Source organism: Antechinus flavipes, chromosome 4 (assembly GCF_016432865.1).
Source record: "Antechinus flavipes isolate AdamAnt ecotype Samford, QLD, Australia chromosome 4, AdamAnt_v2, whole genome shotgun sequence".
Lineage (NCBI taxonomy): Eukaryota > Metazoa > Chordata > Mammalia > Dasyuromorphia > Dasyuridae > Antechinus > Antechinus flavipes.
The window spans coordinates 338,171,105-338,190,286 of NC_067401.1; the positions used below are offsets into that span (position 1 = coordinate 338,171,105).

At 34.3% G+C, this 19,182-nt stretch overlaps 1 protein-coding gene across 2 annotated transcripts in view; it reads right to left on the reverse strand.

Annotated features, from left to right (window-relative positions):
* The window catches only part of LRP11 (LDL receptor related protein 11), a 94,426-nt gene that overhangs the window by 25,507 nt on the left and 49,737 nt on the right, over window positions 1–19,182 (reverse strand). For both annotated transcript variants that reach the window (XM_051997928.1, XM_051997927.1), the window contains exons 3-5: window positions 9,766–9,907; window positions 3,932–4,057; window positions 1,369–1,578 (exon numbers count right to left, since the gene is read on the reverse strand). In XM_051997928.1, the coding sequence (XP_051853888.1) occupies window positions 1,369–1,578; window positions 3,932–4,057; window positions 9,766–9,907 (478 nt within the window). The remainder of the gene's footprint in view (window positions 1–1,368; window positions 1,579–3,931; window positions 4,058–9,765; window positions 9,908–19,182) is intronic.

Consider the following 19,182-nt stretch of genomic DNA (forward strand, 5'->3'; position numbering starts at 1 on the left):
CTAAATGTAAATTTATTCAAACTGAATCCTGTTTAATTGTCCTGTTAATTCATACTTCTAAATTTCTTGTTTTTAGCATTCCTTCTGTGTGCAGGGAGAAAGTATTTCTCCCATTTCTGATTCATATTATATATTTAAAAGAAATAGCAAGTAGTATATAATAGCTTTGCAATTACATGTAAAATCATCTTTTTTCCATTTCTACTGTGTTATCAAAATGCTTGTTTTATTTCTAAATAAGTTCAGAATAAAATAAATTTTAAAAAGAAAGGAATAAGCTATTTATCCTATACGCAATTCATATTATATACTGATAACTTCTTTTACTTCCTGCTTTGGGGACACCTATACCTATGACATAAGTTATAACTTTTAGCAATTTTTTGAACTAATTTATTTTAAAATGGCATGAATAGCCTTATAAGAGAGTGAACTTATAGTCACTAGACATTTTAAAGAGAGAGGCTGGATGTATTAGAGAGCAGGGATTTAGAACTGTGGAACTTTAAAATTACCTTTAAATTGTAAGACTATTATTCTACTCTGTTCAAATGCTAAGTAATATTAAGTTGTGGGGCAGCAAGATGGTGCAGTGGAAAGAATGTTAGGGCTTAGTATCAAGAAGATTAATCTTCCTGAATTCCTGAATTCAACTATAGTCTAATTTCTATTAACTAAGTACAAACAATTGTGAATTTCAAGATTTATCCAAAGCAAAAAAAGAAAAACTCAACAATTTTTGACCCTTCCCCCCAAAATAAAATTGTATATGTTCACTGATTGAATATAAACCTTATTCAGAAGAACAAAGATATAGGGAAAGGATTCATGCATATCAAAGTACTTATAGCAGTACTTTTTATTATAGCTAAGAACTAGAAGGATAAGGGGTGCCTGCCATTTGGGGAATGGCTGCACAACTCTGCACAATGGAATATTATTATGCCATTAGAAATAAAATTACAATGAGTTCAGAGAAAATGAAGAGCTGAGGTGGGGCTGAATGAGATACAAAATTTCAGGCATGACCAATGTGTTGATTTACTGAGCTTAACTATACTTAGTTATAAGGGAGAGTTTCTGTTTGGGACTGCGGAGTGATAGAAATGGGAAAAATTAATAAAATATTTTGGGCAAATGCAGAAAAGGATACAAAAAGAAGCTCAAAAAGGGACATAACAAATAGCATGGTTCTATCATTCCCTTGTTAAATTTAAGATATACTTTAAAAACTGTAGGTAACAGAAATTCCGTTTCTTATACAATTCTTTTCTTGTTCTTTGTATATTGAAAAGTTTGTGTCTGCTGATAATTATAAATTTATATGTAAAAAATTTTTTTTTTAAAGCAGGGACAATAAGTCCTTACCTGGTATTAAAACATTCATTTGATTCTTTGGTCCCTGAGACTCTGAATGGTTACTTTTGTCTGCATTAGCTGATGAGAGCAGCTGTTTCCTTGCGGGTTTCTGGATGTTCTGTGAAGGGAGACTTCTGTCCTCATCTTTAGTCAATCCCACAGTTCTTTGCTGGGCTGGACTTAGTACAGCATGAGTTATTGTCTTGCGGCCAGGATTCACTGAATGAATGGAGATAAATTAATTATTAATTGTCAGAATTTTTTTTTTTTGTGTGTGTGTGTGTAAAACAAACTGAAAAACACTAAATCCTCAGTCTACCTCTAATGATACCATTTTGGAGTTATGCAGAATTCTAAATTCAACTATTAATTTTTTTTTTAATAAATGCCATCATTTCTGGCTTTTAATGGAAAGTTTTTGTCGGATCTTTTTTTCTTTAAGGTTTAATGACAGAGTCAAAACTCAAACCCAACATTTGTAGATTCTTAACCAGTGAACATTATTAATCTTTTTAATATTGCTGTTTTCTCTCTGGGATGTGTTTCTTTGGTACCTAAAACTAGAAGAGTAGTTTAGTATGATTTGGTCTTCATAAATTAAATCAAATATTGGTCATAAGAAATCTGAAAAATTACTTAAAAATAGAATGAATATTTATTTAGATTTTAAGAGTGCCAATTACTTGGGAAATGGCTGAATATGAAGGTATATGAATATAACAAAATACTATTGTACCACAGAAACATGGAGACTTGTACAAACTTATAAGAACAAGAGTGGAATAAACAGAACAATTTGTACAAGAACACCATTGTAAAATCAAGCAACTTTAACAGACTAAAGAATGTTGATCAATGCAATGATCAACCATGATTCAAGGGGCCCAATAATGAAGCAGGCTTCCTATCTCCTGAAAGGGTGGGAATGACTCAAAGCAGAAAACTGCATACATTTTTCTATATGACCAATTTGGGCATTTGTTTTGCTTGACTATGAATATTTTGACTACGCATAAAGATTTTGCTATTGTTATTTTTTTAATGGGGAGAAGCTGAGGAGAGCAAATGAATGGCCAGGGATCTATCTCACTCAAATTTAAAAAAATATATATATATATATATATATATGCTATGAGGACTTTTGGATCAGGAAAGAGTTCTTAAGTATTAAGTAGTGATAGGATATGGCAGAATCAGATATGTGAGAAATCCCCTGAATTACAGACCAGTATTTGAAATTTGATCAACATTTAATCTGACAATCATCACTATTTCACATTTTATATTGTACAGAATCTACAAAATTAAGACTGGAAAATGTGGTTATCAATAACAAAGGATCTAATCATTTACCTTATTTTTAAATTCAGTTTAGTGAACATTTATTAAGTGCCTAGCACATGCAGTTACAGGATAGTCAGGGTGACATAGTGGATAGAATACTGAATTTGGAATTAGGGAGACCTGGATTCAAGTATTTCTATAGAATCTAATTAGTGTGTGACCACTAGCAAATCATATAGCTTCTCTGAGTCTCTATTTCTCTACCATTAAGAAATAATAGGAATAACAACAACAACAACAACTATAACAAATAACAGTTATATCGTTCTTACTATGTGCCAGGCACTGTGCCATGCACTTTACAGTTACTAACTCATTTGATCTTTGTAATAATCCTGGGAATATTATTATTCCTATGTTATAGATGAAGAAACGGAGGCAAGGATGGGTACATGTGGTTATACAGCTAGTAAAACCTGAGTCCAGATCTTCCTCTCATTATGTCATCTAGCTGCCCTACAATAATACTTACTTCATAGGATTTTGTGAAGTTCAAATGAGATAATATGTAATTTGTATCTATGTAATATGTATATATTAATATATATTATAAATATGTAAAAATAATATGTAAATTTTGTTTAAAAGTTTTAAAAAAGTTTAAAGTTTTATATAAATGTTTGGGACTGTCATCATCATGTTACGCTCTAATAACACATACCAAGATGGGAAACCCACCCAATGGCTGTCTGAAAGAAGTTGCTTGTTGTTGTTCAGTTATAAAGTTCTGTCCAATTCTTTGTGCCCCTGTGGACCACAGCATACCAATACAACCTGTGGGAATTTCTTGGTAGAGATACTTGAAGTAATTTGCCATTTTCTTTTCCAGTAAAGGTAGGCAGACAGAGATTAAGAATCACACAGGATCATACAGCTAGAAAGTATTGAGTTCACATTTGAGTTCAGGAAAATTTCTTCCTAACTTGAGACCAGGGATCTCTCCTACTCAGCCATCTAACTGTCTCAAAGAAGATTGCTTTCTTATAAATAATCATGCAGGGGACAGCTAAGTGGTACAGTAGATAGAGCACCAGCCTTGAAGTTAGGAAGACCTGAGTTCAAATCTGATCTCAGATATTTAACACTTCCTAGCTGTGTGACCCTCGGCAAGTCACTTAATCTCAATTGACTCAGCAAAAAATAAATAGACCGATAAATAGTCATGCAGGCATTTGGGCTGTGAATCTGCTTCCCTGGCTGGCCAAGCCATTCCCTCTTGGCCACTCACCACTCTGGCAGAAAGCTTCATCAGATCTGTCAGGGCACTGATCCACTCCATCGCAGGCCAGTGTGATGTCAATACAGCAGCCGTCATCACAGAAGAAATGATAGCGGGAGCAAACTTTCAAACATTCTGTGTATAAAGCAAACCTCAAATCACTGATAAGCTCCAGCTGGAGAGGGGAAAGATAAAAGCTGTAACTTTTAGGGGATGTCTGGGGCAACAAGGAATAAGCAAAAGAACTCGAAGGGATTCAGCTACTGAAGAGAGAATTAATAATTGATCAGAATAACAGGTCCTGGGAAAGTTGGTATGTCTGGGGATGTCAGCTGGCTGAATGAGATGCATTTTCAGAGATGGTTAATGTGTTGATTTATTTTATTGTTTATTGGATTAGATTGGGCTTTGTATGACTATATTCATTCATTTTAAGGGAGGGCTTCAATTTGGGGTGGAGTGATAATGGAAAGCTGTGGAAATGCTCAAAAAATCATCAACATGATATAAAAAAATGGAAGAAAATGAAAAAGTTCAGAACAAGTCAGAACCAAACAATGCAAGTTTCTATTATACCCACTTTATAAAACAATAATAATGAAGATTTATGTAAAGACAAAAGAAATAAAAAATCAAACCAACAAATAAAGAAAAGAAAGATATTGTATCTCCACCTGGCTTTCTAGTTCATGCCTCTAACAATCTATACAAGAATCACTATGGACTTTCCTCTTCTATACATCTCCATTAAGCCCATTTTTGAGGGAGGGACATACTAGAAGGGTGAATACTGCATCAGAAAAGATCATAGATTTAGAGATGGAAGATAACTTAGATTAGGTGACTTGCTAGGGTACCATGTTTTGTTTTTTAATAAGCAAAAGCCCCATCCTCATTTACTCATTTATTCATTAGGTATTTCAGAATGTTACTGAGCTTTCACTGACAGACAATTTCTGCCACTCCTGCCATTTTTTCCCCACTGTATAGATCATATCTCAAAGCTTTGTTCCCAAAAACAATAATAGCTACTATTTATACAGCCTTTTAAAGTTTGCAAAGCACTTTAAAAATAATGTCACTTCATTCTCACAACAACCATGAGAAGAAGATGCTACTTCCATTATATGGATGAGGTAACTGATGCAGACAGGTTAAGTGATTTGCCTAGGGTCATACAGCTAGTAGATATGTGATGTTTGATTTGAACTTGGCTTCCTGATTTCAAGTCCAGCAATCTATCTGCTTTGTCTCCTAGCTGCTCTATCTTCAAGATGATACTTTGATTTGTTATTCAGCTGTAGTTGTTATCTGACTTCCTTGTAACCCCATTTGGGGGTTTTCTTGGCAAAAATACTGGAGTGGTATGTCATTTCCTTTTCCAGCTATTTTTACAGAAGAAGAAACTGAGGCAAATAGTGTTAAATGAGTTAAATCCAGAATCATACAGCTATTAAGTGTCTGAGGCTGGATCAGAACTCAGGTCTCCCTGATTCTAAGCCCAACACTCTACTCACGGAGCTCCTTAGTTGCCTCTGACATTAGTGAAACACTATTTCATTATTTTTAAAACAAACACTAAACCTTACCACATCATGTTTGTACTATATACTTTCCTCGCTAATAGTTTCTTTTGATTAATCTTCAACCTGTGACAACTGCATCCTTTCAATGAATGCCACTGTGTTCCTGGCATAGGGCAGTATCTTGCCAGAATCTCTGGCTTCTTACTAATGACAATTTTATTTTTTCCAGGTGATGAAATCATATTCCTTCCTGGGCTCTCAAAACCTTTTATCTAGTTTATCTGATTAATTTCTAAGGAGAAAGTGGTTTTTTTTTTTGAAGGAGAATTTATCTACTCATAGTAAGATCAGTCTCATTAAAATTTATATGAAACAGGAAGACTTGAGTACCTATCTAGCATCTGTAGTGTAGACTAAAGGTACCTGGCCAGAACCAAATCATGAAGAGTTTCAGATACTTCTAGAAACAAGGTGGCTTAAACAGCTTTTTAAAATAACACAAATATCATATTAGATGGGGAGAAGAAGGTACAGTGCATTTGCCCAAATAAAGCTTCAGAGATTTCTACTCTAGAAAAACAAATGAGTAAATTATGCAGTTGGGAAAGTCAGGAAAAAGCAAAGGAAGATCATGAGGAAGTTAGGGAATAACTGGAATTAAAAAAAAGAGAATAAGGAAAGAGAGCAGTGGTAATAATTGTCATTAGGTAAGGAACAATGGGGCTAGCATTCCAGAGAATTCAAGAAATATGGAGAGAAGCAACAGCTGGAAACACAAAGAATAAAAGGATGCAGAGGAGTTCTGCCATAGCAAAGTCCTTATTAGGTTACATTTTTTTTTCCTAGCCACAGAAACCTTCTAGACAACAAAGAGTTAACCAAAAAAAATTGGCAAATTTAAATGAACCATTTGTCCTACTTTAAGAGCACACACAAAATGTCAGCTCATGTGTAGAAGAGTTACTTAGGAAAACTTCTTAAAGCTTTCTCATTGGAAAATACACAGCTTCTTCATACAAAATCTAATCCCACTGAGCCAGATTTCATTGCACAATCAGTACGGTCTGTTGCCTGCTGCTGTATGATGAGGATGATATGGTAATAAAGTAGCATTGAATCACTACAGCTCTGCCTGAGCTACAAGGTCATTATATGTTGCAGAATGATGAGCAGTGTTCAAAATGTTTCCACCTCCTGTTTTCAGTATCTCAAAGTATTTTACTTCCAGGATCTGATTCCTAGAGTCTTATTCATAAGGCAATGATAAAGCCCCAGCTGTAAGAGTGACTCAAGAGAACATTTGTGGTAACTACACTGTTAGCTTGCTTTGTAGAGATATACAAGGCCATTGGAAAGAAGGCGAGGATATGGAGCCTGAAGCTGCTTTTTCAAAGGACATTCATTTCATTCTGTCCCAAGCAACTTCAAAGACATTTTCTCATTTATAATTGCCAAGTTGCTACTGGAGACTGTAGAATCTGGCCAAGTGAATGGATAAAGGCAAATAAACGCTTGGCTAGTTGCCGGCCATCTGTCTATCTTAGGCTACTTTCTCCCTGCCCCCAACACACACAGAGTCAGCCAGTGAGAAAACAATGCTCCCATATTGTTAGAAAATAAACCTTTACTAATTTTTTTAAGGAACCAGGAATATATTCACCTATTATTTCACAGGTGGACAGTGACAAAGCCTAGTTCTAGGCTCCCTAGAATCAATATTGAATTTGGAGCTTGGCTAGTCATGTGCCTGAGAGAGCCCTCTGACTCTGATACATACTACTCAGAGCAAACCCAACATTTGATGTATGTATAGGACTTGAATCACAAATCATTTAGAGTAACTCAGGTAACATTTATTCCTGAGAATAAGGTGTCAGATCCTTCTTGAGAGGAATTCTAGTGAAGCTAACCTAGGAAACAAGAAGCTTGGATTCAACTCCTAAAGTTCATTAAACAGTTATGTGACTTGTGGACATACCACTTAAACTTTTTGTACCTTAACTACCTAATAATAAAATGGGGATAATAATGTACCTTTATTATCTCATAACTTTTCAAGCAAATAAGATTTGTTAAAAGTTTATTATGTGCCAGGAACCAGGCTACAATTCCTGTGATACAAACAAAAGTAAAATTTTAAAAGTCCCTCCCCTTAAGGAGCTTACATTCTAATACATTTAGATATGTCCAATAATTTATAAAGCAGATGTAAGGAACATTAGTGGTATAAGCAAGCACAGCTGTCAGGGTATGGAGAACAGGAAAAACATTGTTCAGAAGGTGGTGCTTGACCTGAATGCAGAAGGAAACTCTGTATTCCAAGTGAAAAGACCTTTCCTACTTTATGTGACCTTGAAAAGGCACAGAGATGGGAGAAGCCAGTTAAAAAGCCAGCATGATTGGACCACAGAGTGTGGAGAGGAGTAATGAAGAAAAAACTGAATAGGTAGGATGCAGCAAGGTTGTAAAAAGCTTTAAATACCAAGCTGAGGAGTTTATATTTGATTTTAGACGTAATGGAAACATCTGGAGTTTATGGAGTTTGAGGGAGGGGACATGGTCAGATTTGCTCTTTAGGAAAAATCATTTTGGCAGTGATAAGGAGGATGAATGGAGCAGGGAGAAGCTTGAAGCAGGAAAAGCAAATAAGAGGCTATTACAATTCAGGCAACAGATGATGTGGAGCAGTACAAGGAAGGTGGCTATGGTAATGAAAAGAAAGAATTGCATGTATGAGAGATGTTAGTGCTCTTTAAACTATAAAATGCTATATAAATGTGAGCTATTATTATTCTGATTTGCATCTAGAATATTCAAATGTGTACCCATGAGATTGTCAGTTTCTACATGGAAAAACTGTTAATCAAGTGCCCACATCTGGACAGCAAATCTATTGATATGGATATCAACTGACTTATGAACTGTCAGCCTAGTGGTGGTGGCTCATGGGTAGAGTTATGAATTTTCTTACATGCTCTCATTGCTGGAATGGAGAAGAGTTGTCTGACCTGTTCACACATATCCCAACTCTATAGAAAGCTTAAAATATAGATGGCTAAGGAGATGGTCAACAATTTTTTTACCTTATATCTTTAGCATGTTAGATAAACCTTTTGTGATAAAATTTGGGGAAGACATGAACAAGATCTGCATAATTTAGGTAGGCTTAAATTATGATCAGCATCAGTGGAGATTCTAGTGAAAGAAGATTGTCAGGCTCCATAAGTTTTGAAATCTTAGAAATTTTTTTTCTATATGCATGCTTTGATATGAGCTTAGAATAGTTATGGAAAAATTATATTTATATTCGAATCCTTTTCTCCTTATTTAACCCATTGTGTTAATTCCTTTGCAAATAATGGAGATTCAAGACTGCCAAAGGCTTGCTGCAATTTTAGGAAAAGTATGCAACTCTCTTCATAACTCTCTTTACTCTCCCAATAAGGCTTAAACAACTTCAGATGTTTCACTTCTCCAACTTCAGAGCAGCCTAGTACCATTTGTGATCAATGCAAGCAACTTACATTGATTGTTTTATTATATGCATTTGATGCTTTCATTTTAGAAAAAGGGGGGTTTTAGAAGATAATAAAGGTTGGTGATTATTCAAAAGAATGTTAAAACAGTGAATTTCTTTGGATTTGTATGTTGCAGATTTTAAAAATTACTACAGCTTATATGTTACTTATATCTAATAACACAATCATTATTATATGTTAATGTGATAGTAATGCAATATTCTTAAATAATTAAAGCAAAACAAAATCTTGGCAAATATGTCTTATTTATTTTTATCCATTTAGAATTAAATCTTGGCAGAGGCTCTCTAGGAAATACAGATGTATTCACACACAAATATGTATATGAATATATATATATATATGGGTTGTGATATATAACATTTATATAGACATATAGACATGTATATGTGTAATGCACACATGTACATATATATCTATACATATACATATTAAATCTATAAACAATCTTTCATTAACATTCTTTCCAACAAGAGGCCAAAAATTTAGGAGAAGTTCTAAAGATCAAAAAGGATGGGGCTACTATTAAGCCTTAAAGCTATCACGCTCTATTAACCATCTCATTGTAAGTTTCAGAAATAAGGACCTCTTATTTTGCCCATACTGAAGTGTTAATCATCCTGAAATGATATCAGATCTGGGGTTCCAGAAAATAAAAGAAGAAACTATAAAAACCCTTATACTTGTAACATAGGAAGTCTACAGATCTCATAAATAATATGGCTTTTTTTGTTGTTGAATTATACTCCATTGATACTTTCATTTTTCTCCCCCTCACCTACTGCAGTTTGTGCCTGGGGGAGGACAGTCACGGAGACATTGTCAGAGCTCCTTTGACCAGCAGTGTCTGTCACAGTCAGCTGGAAGATGTATACTCCTTCTCGCAAATGGGATAGCTTCAGGATTCCTGATTGAGGTACCTGATCCAAAAACAGGAAATATCACATTTCACTTTGAAAAATTAAGATATAGAATTAATGTCAAAATTATGAACTGGCAATCAAACTGGCACGTGCTAACTCATTTCTGTTACTATGGTATAATTTAACATTTGTTGAGCATGAACAATAATATTCTGGGTCAGTGGTTTTCATGCTTCTTTTGATCTTGCATCCCTATTAGCAAGACATTTTTAAGCATTCTATTCCCAATCTGTGTCCTTATTTATATGTATGTACTACCATATCAATAATTTACATTCTAATGCTTACACAAAATAGAAATTAAAAGAAGATGAGATAAAGATGAAATAACATCTGATTTTAGTTTCAATAGCAAGTTACTACAGTTGATAAGAGTAAGGAAGCAACATATTTAGACCTATGCTTTAGGAAAATCACTTTGGCAGTTGTGAGGAAGATATATTTATAGAAAATAGACTTGAGGCAAGAGTCACAAATATTTTAAAAAACACCTGTGGAAATACATGCCTTTTGATCCAGTAGTGTTACTACTGGGCTTATATCCCAAACAGATCTTAAAGAAGGGAAAGGGGACCTGTATGTGACAAAATGTTTGTGACAGCCCTGTTTGTAGTGGTAAGAAACTGGAAACTGAGTAGATGCCCATCAATTGGAGAATGGTTGGGTAAATTGTGGTATATGAATGTTATGGAATATTATTGTTCTGTAAGAAACAACCAGCAGGATGATTTCAGAAAGGTCTGGAGAGACTTACATGAACTGATGCTGAGTGAAATGAGCAGGATCAAGAGATCATTATATACTTCAACAACAATACTATATGATGATCAATTCTGATGGATGTGGCCCTCTTCAACAATGAGATGAATCAAACCAATTCCATTTGTTCTTCAACAATGAGATGAACCAAACTAGTTCCATTTGTTCAATAATGAATAGAACAAGCTACACCCAGAGAAAGAACTCTGGGAATTGAGTGTGAATCACTACATAGCATTTTCACTCCCTCTGATTTTGTAGGCTTGCATTTTTGATTTCCTTCACAGGTTAATTGTACATCATTTTAAAGTCTGATTCATCTTGTGCAGCAAAATAACTGTATAGATATGTATACATATATTGTATTTAACATATACTTTAACATATTTAACATCTATTGGTCAATCTGCCATCTGGAGGAGGGGGTGGGATGAAGGAGGGGAAAAAATGGAACAAAAGGTTTTGCAGTTGTCAAGGCTGAAAAATTACCCATGCATATATCTTGTAAATAAAAAGCTATAATAAAAAAACAAACAACAAACAAACCAAAAACGTCTGTGGAAATAGTGGTATCAAACTCCAAGATTCTAAAAAAATAATGATAGGATATATATATGAATGTATATATACACACGTACATGTATAGATGCACACATATGAATCATACACAAACATATTTATATGTGTATATATACATTTTTTCTATTTGCAAAGGGCTTTGCAAATATTATCTTGTTTTAGTTTCACAACAATCTTGGAATATAGGTTAACTAAGTTGCTCAGGGTCACACAGCTAATAAATCTCTGAGTCAGGATTTGAGTCAGGTCTTTCTGGGTCCATTACTGAATGCACTATGTCATCCAGTTGCCTAAAAAAGAAAACAATCCTCATGTTCATATAGTTTAACTGAAATGTCTATTATTCAAGAAAAAAAAACCCTGAAAATTTAATTTCTATCCTCATTTCTGCAAATAGAATATGTCTCTCCTTTTTAAGTGGATTCAGTAGGACTCAATGGAATATTGGTAAACTCCATAGAGATATAATTACCTCATTAAGTAAGGGATCATAGGAATATAGGATTTAAAGCTACAATCATCTAGTTCAACATCTTTATTTGAAACCAAGAGGGGATAAGTAAATGGCTTGACCAGAGTTGCGACGATGACCAACTATTATTGAGACCTGTGCTTTAGGAAAATTGATCTGACATCAATGTTACAGGAGGGAGTAAAGAAAGGTTAGTAGCCCATTGTAGTAGTTCACATCAGGGATTTTGAGAGCCTGAAGGAAAGTAGTAGCAGTGGGACTGAAGGGGAAAAAAAGATATATTCTAGAGAAATTGTTGAGATAGCAGCAGTAGGACTAATTAGATGGGAAAGGAGCAAGAGAGATAGAGATGGCATCACAATTTTGAATATTAGATAATTGGGAAGATGATTATAGCATTAACAGAAATTGGTTGTTTTTATTCAGTTTTTTTAGTCTTGTTTGAGTCTTCTTAATTCCATTTGGGGTTTTCTTATCAACGATACAAGAATGTCTTGCCATTTCCTTTTCTAGCTCATTTTATAGATAAGGAAACCAAGGCATACAGGGTTAAGGGATTTGCCCAGCATCACATAGTTAGTAAGAAACTGGATTTAAGACCTAACACGATCCACTGCACCATCTAGCTGCTTCTATATGAACAAATACACATTCTATTAATTCTCCATTCAGACATGGACCTGCCTGCTTTTGGATCAGTTTTATAGTTTCCCATGTGCTGTTTTTTTTTTTTTCTTCTGTTCTCTTTCTCAGTGGGATATAGGATAAGGAGCTGTTAGCATCCTCAAGTAGAATTGTAAAAATTACAGGCAAAAATATGAGAAACAGCTCACCTCTCCAGAAGTCTCCCTGACTCTGGAGAGGATCCTCTAGGATCCAGTCATAGATCTTTTATCTGTATCTTCTATCTTCTATCTGTATCTTCTAATTTGGACAAATGACTCAATCTTTCTTGGCCTTTTTCTCCCTGATTTCTCCCAAATCCTTTATTTGGCGTAGATGGCTTCTAAGCCATTTAAAAATATATATATATTATCTTATCTTAATTGGTTTTTTTATGATTGCTTTTATATATAATACCTATGGGTAATTAATGAAAATTATTTGAGGTTCTTATTTACTTGCACTGAAGTGTTTTGGCTTATATGACAGAATAAACCAACTTGTTCATAAGATTTCTTATATCTTTTCTTTGCAGTTTTTGTCTTTATGGACCTCACCCCCAACCCCCAGGCTCTGAAATAGTACTAGGTAATAAAATTTAAATTATATTATAATTTCATTCGGCATTAAACCAACATAGACCTTCTGTTTTTGCATGCAGCACTGACATTTTTTTCCCAGGTGCTCACTATTCTATATTTTCAGTTGTCAATCTGAAATTAAATCAGATTTGTTATCATTATGAGATTATGTGTCTTGTTTGGAGCCCTTCTCTCATTCACACAGCCACCTTCCTGGTTCTATCCCTCATCACCTCTGCCTGAACTATTATAATAGCCTCTTAATAGCTCCCCTTCTGGCCTCAAGCCTTTCTCTGCTCCATTCATTCTCTTCACAGCTGCTAAAGTGATTTTCCTAAAGAGCAGGTCTAGCCATATTGCCTCCCTCACACTCCATAAACTCCAGATGCTTCCTATTTTAGACAAGGCCATAGGGCCCCAGACTATTAGAAAATGTGGAAAAACTATTTCTATCTTAATTTTGGCAAGTTTCTGATTCATTTTCCCCATTTTTTTCCCCTCTGGGGTCTTTTTTCTGTGTCCAAGAGTAGGTAAAGATGTGTGTGTGTGTGTGTGTGTGTGTGTGTGTGTGTGTGTGTGTGTGTGTGTGTGTGTGGGCATATAAGATTTGGGCTTGGCTCCTGCCTCAGACACTTATTAACTATATGAAAATTAGTACTCCTATGAATGGTGGTACTCAAAGTGTGGTCCTAAGAATTCTGGAGGTCTCTAAACCCTTTCAAAAAGTCTACAAATTCAAAATTAGTTTTTATTTCTAATGTACTAAATTTCTATAAACATAGTCCACAAAAACAAAAACTCTTTGGACAGATTCTCAATAATTTTTAACTGTTTGAGAACTAAAGTTTGAGAACATCTGGAGACAGATTTCTTGGTTCAAATTCCACCCCTGATCATTTTAATTTAAAAAAAAAGTCCAAACTTAAATTCTCCAAATACACAGCAGAACAGGGAGAGAGAATTGCATATGAAACAGTAAATTACCATTTCCTACAATTTTTTAAAAAGTATATAATAAATTCCATGTTGTTTTTAAAAGTCTAGTTTTTACTTGTGCTTTCTTTCTTTCTTTCTTTTTTGTACTTTCTTTTAAACTTCCTATTCTCTTTTGTGCATAAAAAAATTTCTGTTCTCTGGCATATTACTACTACCTCTCTTCTTCCACTCTCAAATTTAAAAACTGTAAGAAAGAAAACCCCTTTATAATAAATAAGAATAGTCAAGAAAAACAAATCCTTGCACTGGCCTTGTGTGTCCAAAATATTTATGTCTCTTTGTGCACTTCTGGAGTCCATTTTCTTTCTGTCAGGAGCTATGTAACATATTTCATCACTGATTAGAGTTCTAAAGTCTCTCAATATTAAGTGTGTGTGTGTGTGTGTGTGTGTGTGTGTGTGTGTGTACAATGTTGCGCTTCTGTAAATTGTTCCTCTCACTTTATCTAATGTCAATTTATAACACTAAAGATTCTCTAAAATTATCTCTATAGGTCACTGTTATAGGACAATAATATTCATAGATCACCATATGGTCAATCATTCCTCAATTGATGGACATCTTCCTTCAATTTTGTTTGCTTTTTATTTTTTCCCTTTTAATCTCACCTCCCTTTTAGGATCAGGAAGTTAGTTTTGCTTATACCTATTTACTTCTTAGTTTTCCCTCCCCACCTCTACTTCTTCCCTGCACAGTTTCTAAGCAGAATGTGCGTGTGTGTGTATTTGTGTGTGCTTGTTCAGTCTTCCTTTTTCAGATGAGGAGCTTTAGGTGATGTCCCTTCTTTCCACCCCTTCCTTCACATTAGTATACCCATCTTCTTTTAAGAAATGTCAAGTTCCAGTTCCATCTTTCTCCTTTCTTTAAGAATATATATTTTAACCTCCCTTCTCTTTTCTCTCTTTAAAATCTCAGAACAGAACCAATGTACCTTCAGGATCTCTGTTTTTCTCAATTAACTTCCTCAATGCCCTTTGAAAATATGATGATTCTGAAGAAACATTAGTTTCTTCTTCCTACATCAGAATTAACATTTAATCATCATATAACCTTTTCCTTCTAGCCTTCGCTTAACTTATATAGTTACATTTTAAAAGTTCCACTCAGCTCTGATCTTTAAAACAGAATACTTGAAAGTACATTAAAAATCCAGTTTTGCTACCTATAACATTCTACTTACCTTTTCAGGGAAAATTATTCTTGGTTACAAGTCTGCTTGTTTTATTTTAGAATATTTTATTCTGACATTTTCTCTTGTTTATAGAAGAAACTTCCATGATCTTGACTATGTTTCCTTGGTACTTGAACTGCTTCTTTCTGCATGCTTAGTGCATTTATTTATTTATTTATTTTTGGTGTGTGAGCTCTGGATTTCGATATGATTAGGATTTTTTATTGTTTTTTTTTTTTTTCAGAATGGCATCGGTGAATTTTTTTTCTATTTTCATTCTGATTTCTGATTCTAAAAGATCTAGGCAGTTATTATTTATATTTTTTTGAAATATAGTATCCAGGATTTTTAAACAATTAGTTTTCATATATTGAATTGCTTGCCATCTAGGGGAGGAGATGAGGGGAAGGAGGAGAAAATCTGAAACACAAGGCTATGCAAGGGTCAACATTGTCAAATTATTTGTGCATATGTTTTGAAAATAAAAAGCTCAGGAAAAAATTAGTTTTCAGTGAGTTTCATGATTTTTAAATGATCTCTTCTAGACTTGTTTTCCAGACTAGTTGTTATTTATATCAGATGTGTTACATTTTTGCAATTTTTGCAGTCTTTTAAATTTATTCACATTTTTTTTATTGTCTCATGGAGTTGTTGATTAATGTTGGACCAATTCTAGTTTTCAGGGGATCTGTTACTTGGGCAAGTTTTACTATTTTTTCTTTTAAGTTCTTTATTCTCCTTCCAATTATGTCCTAAAGAGATTTTATTTAACTTTTCATCTCTTGCTTCATTTTTTTTTAAAGTACTGACTGATTCCCTTCTTCCTTGTGGGAGAATCTATATGTCTACAGTTATTTTTCATATTGTTCAATGTTTTGTTTTACTCATTTCTCTAGTCTTAATTCCTGATTTGAGATTTTGTGTCAGGGTGAGGTTAGCCCCTGCTATGCTTTTGGGGTTGTGTACAATTGTCCTTCCTAAGTTTTGTCCTGGTTCTGCTAGGTTCTGATCTCTACTTTCTCAGAATTATTTCTGTTTCTCCTTCCTGCCAATATTGAAATTCAGAATGCTGGATCTTTAGGGCCATTTATGGTATCTCAGAACAGAATGCTAGGAATCTCAGAGTTCCTGAGCTTGGGGTGTCCTGATTTGAGTAGTGCCACATCATTCCAGAGACTTCTAGGGTCCCCACTTGGGGCTTTCTGATTACTCTGGGTGCTTCTGGCACTTATTATTTCTTTGAACTCAAAAACCACTTAATTTTCTTAGCCTTCAGTTTTCTCATTTATATAATGAGGGGTGCTAGATCAGATGACCTTTGAGGTTCTTTTGGTTCTAGATCTTACTAAATTCTTAAAATTTACTCAGCTTTAGTTTCTTCAGTAAAATAGCATAATAATAGCATCTAACTCAAATGTGGTTGTGAAAAACAAACAAAATAATATGTGTGTGTACATATGAGTTATCATTACCAGATATATGTGCTTAACATTATTTTCCCTTTTAAAGCACAATTTTTGCTTTGTTGTTCAATTGTTTTTTTGGTCATGTCCAACTCATCACCAATCTATTTGGGATTTTCTTGGCAGAATGGCTTGCCATTTCCTTCTTCAGCTCATTTTAAAGATAAGGAAACTGAGGCAAACAGGGGTAATTGACTTGGTCAGCATCATCAGCTAGTTAAACGTCTGAAGGCTGCATTTGAATCCAGAAAGATGAGTCTTCCTGACTTCAGGCTTAACGCTTTAATCACTATGCCTCCTAGCTGCCCAATTTTTACTCATTCTTCCAAATGTCTATTATATACTTATCCGGTGATCCCAGAAATTGTTTTAATTCTGTAGGATGATTTTGCAAGTATCAAGGGACAACAGATATTGCATTGGCCATTTAAATACTCAATCTGTTAGAGAATATCATTAACTATTATATAGTTTTATACACACACACTTACACACACACACACATATATATGCACACATACATACATATATAAAACTAACCACAGTCAGTATGGAGGAAATGCATTAATTGCACAGGAGTTTTTCTTGAACATTTCTTCCTGGATAAAAATCCATGCCTGTTACAATAATCATCATTTGTTAATTTGACAATATATTTGTTGAACTCCCTGGAGTACAGATCTATTATTTAATTTATTACTCTCATTATATGCTGATTTTTATTGGCAAAAGTCTAGAAATTGACATTGTGCAGTTTCCAGATAGAACATGCTGTCATTACTATGCCTTGTAATGTAAAGTATATTGTGAATCACTAGCTTTATTACAGATTTTTAAAAACTAATGTGTGAAATTTTATACTATTTCTGTTTACTGAAAGGAACAGTAATTCATTGTGAAATGATTTCCTTTCACATCAGTGAAAAAAGACAACATGGGCTGTTAGATGGTGTGGTGGATAGAATGTCAGTCCTGTAATCAGGATGACTCAGCTCTGAGTTAAAATATGACTTCAGATACTTGCTAGCTGTGTGATCCTAGTCAAGTCACTTAACTCTTGTCTCTGTTTTCTCATCGGTAAAATGAGTTGGAGAGAAGGGAATGGCAAGCCACTCTAAGTATCTTTGCCGAGAAAACTCTGCATGGGGTCAAGAAGAATTGTACACAACTAAAACAATAATAGCAGCACTAAAAACAACAGCTAAAGAGTAGGATTAGAACCTCGACTCTCTAATGTGTTACAAATTTATGGTTTGGCCTTCAAAATGATTTTAGCTATTTTTTCTTTTTAGATGATTTGTTAAAAAACTTGATAGTGTTACTCATCAATAAAATCAACTAAATTTATATTTTGTTTAATCTATCCATCATACTAATATTCATACTGTTCTCCTAGTTCTGATTTTTATTTTTGCTTTGTATAGTTTCATGAAGGTTCTTCCAGATTTTAAAATATTTGTCATGCTTATCTATTTTAATTTCATTATAGGAATTCATTTCATAGGATTACAGATTTAGAGCCAGAGGGAATTGTAAAGTCATCTGCTATTGTTCCCTCACTGCTCTAATGAGATAGTGAGGTATAGTGAAGTCAAATTACAGGTATTAACCTAGCAGAGCTGGGGTTTGACATTGGCATGTCCTCTGATTCCAAATCTAGCAGGTATTATTCTATTTGATGATGATTCTATTTAGTGTATCACAGTTGTTTTATTTATTTCCTTATTATTAGACATTTTGCATGTTTTCAGAATTTATTTTTTATACTTATAAATAATACTGCATTGCCTAAAATAAATACAAAATAATATAAATACTGAAATGAATTTGTGATCTCATCAGTCTGGATGTTTCCTTCCTAGTGATACAGCTTCTGCTATGTGACTCATCCATGTCTTGTCACGAATTCACCATAGGAGATCAATCCAACAATCTAGGGGCCCTCAATTTCTCCTGATACTGAGGCCATGCCATTGGAATTCCTGGGCTGTTCACCTGTCTGTCATCCTTTACCTTATTAACTCTTCTTATTTTTTGATCATATGTTTCCCTGGTGACATCTTTTATTCCAATCCTTCTCTGAAGTTTCTGATTTGTTACACATTGCAACCTATTCCCATAAAAAACATTCCTCACCATTGTTTACCACTTACACTAATGTTCAAATCTTCAGAGATTGCTGAGTCCCATGGCACATGTGACATAGAACAGTTTCTAAAATAATACAAATATTACAAAAAAAATCTTTGTATCAAATCTATTTGCTTCTCCTTCCCCCACTAATACACTCCTTGTAGAGTTTTAGCAACAGAAATACTGGGTGAAAATGTATTATTATTGGGGAGAGAATTCTGGAAAGATAGCAGAGTAGGTCAGAAAATCCCAAGCTCTCCAGATCTTCTCAATCAAACAATACAAAATGATGTCTCAGGATAAACGTAGAATAGTTGGTCCTCCTGGGATAATCTGAGAAAATCAGAAGAAAGATACCAGGGCAGAGGTTTGGTGATGGCAAAATATAAACTTCTTCAGACTAGTTCTACTGAAACAAGTGGTGAGCCCTGGGGTTGGGAGATAGTCTCAGCCCC